This window comes from Triticum aestivum, chromosome 2D, assembly GCF_018294505.1.
Source record: "Triticum aestivum cultivar Chinese Spring chromosome 2D, IWGSC CS RefSeq v2.1, whole genome shotgun sequence".
NCBI lineage: Eukaryota > Viridiplantae > Streptophyta > Magnoliopsida > Poales > Poaceae > Triticum > Triticum aestivum.
The window spans coordinates 495,787,012-495,794,055 of record NC_057799.1 but is presented as its reverse complement, the minus strand read 5'-3'; the positions used below and the strand labels follow the sequence as shown (position 1 = coordinate 495,794,055).

Here is a 7,044-nt window from a genome sequence, read left to right as displayed (position 1 = left end):
TTGTTGGGTGGAACAGTTACCTTCGTGTTATGGAGCATCAATACTACGCCCAACAGATCCACGGGTTACACGCCTTTTTTCATGGTTTATGGAGCGGAGGCGGTTCTCCCTAGTGACATCCGTCATGACCCGCCTCGTGTGGCGGCATATGTCGAAGCTGACAATGAGAAGGCACGACAAGAAGCACTTGACCTGTTGGATGAGGAGCGTGACATTGCAGCAGCCCGTTCAGTGATTTATCAGCAAGATCTGCGTCGTTATCACAGCCGCTGGGTTAGATCCAGAACTTTTCAAGAAGGCGATCTGGTGCTCCGACTCATCCAGGATCAGACGGATATGCACATGTTATCCCCACCTTTGGAAGGACCTTTTCTGGTCAGCAAGAATCTGCATAACGGGTCATACTACCTTATAGATGTTCGAGAGCGCAAAGACTCACGTAAATCGAAGGAGGAGACCCACCGGCCGTGGAATATTGCTCATCTTCGGCCTTACTATACTTGAGCCACAGGCTCTGCTCATGTACATAGTTATGACAATGTATATATTATGATTAATATAATAAACCGGAGCCTCAGCTAAAGCAGGGTATCTGTTGTTTTTCTTATATCATGTGTGGTTACATGGGGGCTTCTGTTCATAAAGCGGCGTCCGGTTTACCCCTTAATTTAGCTTATCAAAGCTTTATATAAAAATCACTTGGGGGCTTGGTTGCATTTGAACCATAGCTACGCCTCTTGATCGGCGCAATGCCACAATATCACTTGGGGGCTTGGTCGTGTTCGAACCATAGTCACACCTCTTGATCGGCTCAAAGCCAAATTACTCCGGGGCCAAAGAGAGTGTTGCAAAACAACAACTCAAACATAGGCACCCACTGAGCACAGCTCAAAATGTTACTTAGGGATTCTTTGTTGTCGCAATGAACAAAGAATCTACACTTGTAATAGGCTATCAAGCCACGGCTTGGAAGCCTGGTGTATACACCTAAAACCCTGGGTTAGCCTGCCTTCTTAAGTAAGTCACTCCTCCCAGGTAAACCTGGTATGACCCGTCAAACTTTGACAAGTTACTCTGATAAGACCCTGAACTTGTCAAGTTAAAACGACGATTGGTTAAGGATTGAGGACCATCTTAAAAGGCTTTGTAAAATGGTTTAACTCAATGGCCTGGCAGCCCATGAAAAGCCTCGCATTTGGGGCCTGGCAGCCCGTGAAAAGCCTCGACTACAAGTTTTCATCTACTCTTATTTGAAAAGTTTTTTCTTCTCCTTTGATGAGATTTATAATTTTTTGATAGATCGGCGTGCATTAACCCGGCTTGACTTTCAACTACAAATTGTTAGTATATGATCAGTCATAATCCGGAGACTATTAGCCCGATCTGGTTTCGACTATGAGTCACCAGAAATGACTCTGGATAAACCGGTGTTTATCACAACCCGGAATGGTTTTATCAAAAACCGGCACAATATGAAAGGAGTTATTGTTACTCAAGGTTAGGGTTATCACCCTCACTTCAAAGTTGGTCAGCCAACATTATGACTCAAGGTCACAGGTATCAATTATTTTTATATTTTGATTATCTTTTTACGACCTTGGTTATAAACCTTGGCTATATATCTGGGCATCATGACCTGTCTGGCGGTAAACCGCCAGGGCACTTTAAACTTCTTGTCTGCAGGGATAGCTTGAATAAATTGCTATGGATTATGAACATCAGATGTCTTAAGTATGGTGGATTAGCAAAAATGTCAGGCACAGATAAATATGCACGATGGCATAGCAGACCAAGTGTTTTAACTACCTATTACAAGGCGTTTCAGTGCCCAAAAGAATAATTGTTTTTTGATAATTGTTATGGCACGCGGAAGGCTAAACCGGCTTTCGGATCATGCTTCATCACCATCTTGACCTGACGGCTGCGGATCATCTTGCGCCGGTTCATCCTCTTCGTCTCTACCCAGTGGCTGGAAGTCAATAGTTGTCCAGTCGATCCCAGTTAGGGCTTGGAACACAGCTTCGTCGCTTATAAGGGTGGACAGTTCAATGTCAGGGGCATAGGTATGCTTACGAATTGGCGGGATGAGATTTTGAACCTCTGGAGTTGGTGCAGCAACCCGTTTGTTGTGGATGTCATAACTCGCCTGATAATGTGAAAGATCACCTTCTTCAGCTAATTGGCAAGCCAGTGGACGTACTTCCTGGTTTATGGCTCGGAGTTCCTCATTTCCGAATTCTGATCCGTCTTCTTTTAAGCTCGGATAGCCTTTGCTGACATCCTCCGGATCAAGGTCGGGCACCCATGCCTTTGCCCGGGTTAGTGCGGTCAGAGCACCAGCCCTTGCAGCAGATCTCTTTAGTTCTTCAACTCGGGCAGGCAGCATAGACAGCCTTTCTAAGGTATCCTTGATTAACATTGGGGGCGATTTATTGTGAGAAGCGGTGCAGATGATTCGTTGCGCGCCGGTATACAACTGCTCTATCAAAGTGTAGGCAGCCTTCAGCTTCTTCTGTACGTCGGAGCCCAGATGACTAATGCAAGTTCCTGCATCATTACAAGCGTCAGTAAACCGGTAACGTATGGGATGATATGTTAAAAGTGTAAAGCAAGGATGTTTACCGAACACAACAGCAGTCATGGCATGTATCTGCCGTTTTACGCCAGTCAGCTCATCTACTACCGGTTTAAGAGCGGCTTCGGCATCCTCGACTCTTTTTTGTAAAGCGGATTTTTCTGTGTCCCAATCCGCCCGCTCTTTGTTGAAACTCTCCTTCAGTTTTTCCATAGCGGCTAAAGCGCCGGACAGCTCATCCTTGGCTTTGGAGGTTTCGGCTTGCTGGGACTTGATGTTTTCTTGCTGATCAGCGGTTTGAGCTTCCTTTTTGCTCAGCTCAGCCTATAAGAGACAGATGTATAATGAGTTGATAGTACATATTTGAAGTACCAAGCACATAACAAGTTATGCACCTGATACTTGGGGGCTAACGCATATTTGCTCTGGGTCAGAAATTTCTGCAAAGTCCCAAGCACAATACAAGTATTGCTCTTGGCACTTGGGGGCTAATGTATGTTTGATCAAAGTGACATTGTGGGTTTTCTTCTACACAGTTCCGGTTCATCTTCATAAGTTAAACCGGCCCTCGGAGACTAAGTATGCAAAATTGAGATATTACAAAGTCCCGGTTCAGATTGGTATCATAAACCGTCACTTGGGGGCTATTGGAGTTGATATTTGCAATTGGACATAAGAGAAAAACAGTTATGTAGTTACCTCATATCGCTCCTTCATCAGATTTACTAAGACGGCTTCAAAGTCGCGGCTTGTGTACAGACGGTTTAAAAAACCAGAATGAATGTCTTGGGAGTTGAGGTGGGCATAGCTTGACAGATCTGTGCTCCATTTGCCTTTGCCCATGGTAGAAAGTTCGTCCTTGGCGCTGTGTTTGGATAAAGCGACAGGATTGCCAGGAGCGGTATGGCCAAAGCTAGTAATCATAACATCATCCTCTTTATCATCAGCAGCCTTCACTGGAGTGGGCAGTTTATTAGTATCCTTAGCTGGACTGACCGGTTTATCATCAGTTCGGACAGGGCTGGTCGCCTTGTCAGCATGGCTTGTGGTGTCAACTTCTACTTGTTCAGCAAAGAAGTCATGGTCTTGAGGCGGCGGATCATTAAGTATGGCGTCAGCATTGGTTTCTTCCGGATCTGGAGTCTTTTCCGGTTCAACAACCACATTATCGTCAGCCGGTTTAGTTAGCCGAGCCTTCTTGCTGGGTCTTGGTTTGGCACTGAGAAAAACAAATATAAAAGTTCAAGATATTGTGTCAAGCATAAGGCATTGAAAATAAAATTAAAGGTATGACTCACCCAGGAACTGTTTTGAGGGGTGGAAGCTTTGTGGCTGATGACTTGCCAGAAGATGAGTGGGAAGTACCCTGATAATTTGAATCAGACGGGTTAAGAGGCTGACGGAAACAACCCGCCTTGGGGCAAGAAGTGTCAAGAGTATAAGAGACCTCTGATCGGCGTTTTCGAACCGAAGTATTCGGTAAACCTGCGGAGGTAACTACCTGGCCGCTGTGCCGGGTTGTGCGGCGAGCTTCGTGTTGCTGCGTCTTCAAAAGAAAGTTTGGGTCCAAGTAAGCAAGGGGGTGAGAAAATTTTACTTTCCGGTTTGCTCGGCGGATTTTCGAGGTTGGCACAGGATCTGAACCGGAGGAAAGGATAATTACCTCTACGTCGTCGGCTTGACTGCTTTCAGCGTCGTCCTGATAATAATCATTGTCAATGAGGTGTATGAAAAATGAACCAAGAGAATCAAGTTCTACCTCTAAGTCTGGATTAGCCACATCGGCATCAGCATTTGGCTCGGAAGACGCAGTGGTCCTTTTCTTGGCAGGTTTTTTAACAACCTTGGTCTTCGGGCGAAGTGGCTTTGCCGGTTTGTCTTGTGGTTTTGCCGGTTTATCCTGTGGTTTTTTCTTCCAGAACGGATCCTCACCCTGGCAAAGATGAACAAAATTTTGAGAGTATTTCAAGGGATTAAGCTGAAAGCAAAGAAGTCATATGATTCTTACAGCTGGCGGTTTGTTGGAGGTACAGAAAGGACTTAATCCGGTCTGGCTACAAATAACCTCCGGTTCATTCAGCATCTTCTTCACAGCCTCGGTAACTTCATCATCTGTAAGCTGAATATCAATGTGTCGTTGAGGGTCCTTCAAGCTCCCGGTGTATTCACACATTAAACCGGGGCGTCGGCTTAAGGGCATAATACTCCAGCTTATCCAACAACGAGCAAAATCAACACCTGTTAAACCATTCGCCATGAAGGCTCTAAGCTTTGACAGATGTGGAGCATAGGTGGCCCTTTCCTTGGCAGTTAACCTCTGAGGAAAGGGATGTGTATTGCTAAGACGATGAGGGCGGTAACCCGGTAAAGGATTTTCATCAGTTGGAGATGTGTCTTTGCAATAAAACCAAGTCTGGTTCCACTCCTTGGGGTGACTATGAAGCTTGGCGTGAGGGAATCAGACTTCCTTCCTTTTTTTTGAACCGCCATTCCACCGAGTTCAGTATTGGGTCCATCTATAAATTCTGTGCGACGGTTGAAGTGGAAGAAATCCCTAAACAATTCAACTGTGGGCTCCTCTTGAAGATAAGCCTCACAAAAGACTTGGAAATGGCAGATGTTGGACACAGAGTTTGGACCGATGTCCTGAGGCTGAAGCTGAAAACTGGCAAGCACATCTCGGAAGAATTTTGAACCGGGAGGGCTAAAGCCTCGACCCAGATGGTCAACAAAAACGATTACGTCTCCATCCTTGGGTTCAGGAGGATTTTCCGTACCAGGGGCCCTCCAGTGAATGACCTCTTTCTTGGCTAAAGCGCCAGTTGCGACACATCTATTTAACTGATCTTCAGTGACCCGAGAAGGAACCCAGTTGCATTCATAGACTTGCTTGGCCATTTCAATGGGAAGCTGAAACATGATTATTGCCGGTTTAAGATTCACAATGGACAACTATAAAGCAGTGCAAGGATATATGCATGTTATTAAACCAGAGTTTGTTATTGGTAAACCGGAGTCTGACAATGGAGAAAGTGCAAAGCTAAATGCATCGGCGGTTCAACAGGGGACTAATGGTACCTACCGGATCATCACTTTTCTATGAGATTAAACCGCCTAATCTGGTATTGAAGATACAGATCTAAGATGTGTAAGTGAAGGAAAAACAAGTTTCACAGCCTGGCAGTAATTTCAGATCTGTCGTGCGTTGGAAAATCAAAATATATTCTGACCTAATTTCAAGTGCTCGAACAGTTCAGCAAGTTCAGATGAGTTTTATATAAAGCAGATGCCCTAATGAGGAAAAAGGAGTTTAAACTACAAGGGCACTGAAAAATATCAGATCTAACTCGCCATTGGTACTACTGAAGAGGAACAAGGAAGAACAGCTCCAAGAACTTCGAAGAACTCTGATGAGTACAAACCCTAATGGTAAGATCTAGGGTGGAAGGAGAGAAGGCTTACCAATGACAGAGGAACAGCGGAGAGACGCCGCGGCTTTCTGGTACGAACAGGTTGATGCAGCGGCCGTTGTTGAGGCAGATGCGAAGATCGACGGCGTCGGCAGAGCTCGAAGGTTCGGTCGGCGCGAGGAAGAAGATAATGCGAAGAGGCACGGGGAAAAATGGAAAGGACCCCCTGGTCCTATTTATAAAGGCAAAGGGATAAGTGACAGGCGTGAAAATTGAGGAGCCCAAAAATTTGATATGTGGCGGAGTTGTCACCTCAATTGTCGGAGGTTCATTAATGAAGGTGAGCTATATGCAATTTTTTAATAACAGATGACGTCATGGCGGTTTATCATGATCCTGGAAGATGACGTCATGGCGGTTTACGAGACTAATGTGAAGGTGCTAAAGAAGAAATCTTCTCAAGTATTGGAGATTGATATGAACCAGTTCAAATCAATCTGGGGCCTAATGTTGGGGATATTACTACTGGGCGTAAACCGGCCAGGCGAGGCCGGGTTATCCCTATAATGAGTTATTATATTTGAAGCCCATGAAGACAAAGATGTTGACGCTTTATGAAGGCCCAGGGCCCAAAGGCAGACTAAGGCATGTAGTCATAAACCGACCTTGATATGTAAGCTTGTATTATAAGGCAGAAATAAGTAGAGACCGGGCCGGACACGTTTATGAGCCGGCCTCGGAACCCTGTAAACCGACGGGCGTCAACCCATGTATATAAGGGGACGACCCGGCGGCGGTTTAGGGACAACAGACAACAACTTGAGACTCAGGCAAAGCGTATTCGCTCCCTTGTCATCGAAACCCAAGAAATCCCACAACAACTGGATCGTAGGCTTTTACCTTCACCGCAAGGGGCCGAACCAGTATAAACTCTTTGCGCCCCTTGTCCGCTTTAACCCCTTTAAGCTAACCCGTCGCGATGGCTCCACAACTAAGTCCTTTCTTTAGGACATCTGTCGTGACAAAACCACGACAACGCCTGCCAAGGTTGCTCTATGC

At 45.6% G+C, this 7,044-nt stretch overlaps 1 protein-coding gene across 8 annotated transcripts; it reads right to left on the bottom strand.

The window, feature by feature from the left end:
- Positions 1 to 1,629: 1,629 nt before the first annotated feature.
- Positions 1,630 to 6,906, bottom strand: LOC123054070 (muscle M-line assembly protein unc-89). 8 transcript variants are annotated; one of them, XM_044477747.1, is made up of 7 exons: positions 4,584 to 6,906; positions 4,335 to 4,508; positions 4,239 to 4,274; positions 4,023 to 4,121; positions 3,874 to 3,941; positions 3,275 to 3,794; positions 1,630 to 2,899 (listed from the first exon to the last, which is right to left on the bottom strand). In XM_044477747.1, exons 1-7 carry the CDS (start codon positions 4,830 to 4,832, stop codon positions 1,892 to 1,894), a joined length of 2,154 nt encoding a protein of 717 aa, XP_044333682.1. In that variant the 5' UTR covers positions 4,833 to 6,906; the 3' UTR covers positions 1,630 to 1,891. The 8 variants fall into 8 exon arrangements, with proteins under 8 accessions (XP_044333682.1, XP_044333681.1, XP_044333680.1 ...); XM_044477746.1 differs by having other exon boundaries at positions 4,239 to 4,508; XM_044477745.1 differs by having other exon boundaries at positions 3,874 to 4,121.
- Positions 6,907 to 7,044: the final 138 nt, after the last annotated feature.

Coding starts and splice junctions, on each gene's coding strand:
- LOC123054070 (XM_044477739.1), bottom strand. CDS start 4,832: ATGGCGAATGGTTTAACAGGTGTTGATTTTGCTCGTTGTTGGATAAGC. Junction 4,509..4,583: donor CCTCCAACAAACCGCCAGCT/GTAAGAATCATA, acceptor CATCTTTGCCAG/GGTGAGGATCCGTTCTGGAA. Junction 2,900..3,274: donor TGATGAAGGAGCGATATGAG/GTAACTACATAA, acceptor TGTCTCTTATAG/GCTGAGCTGAGCAAAAAGGA.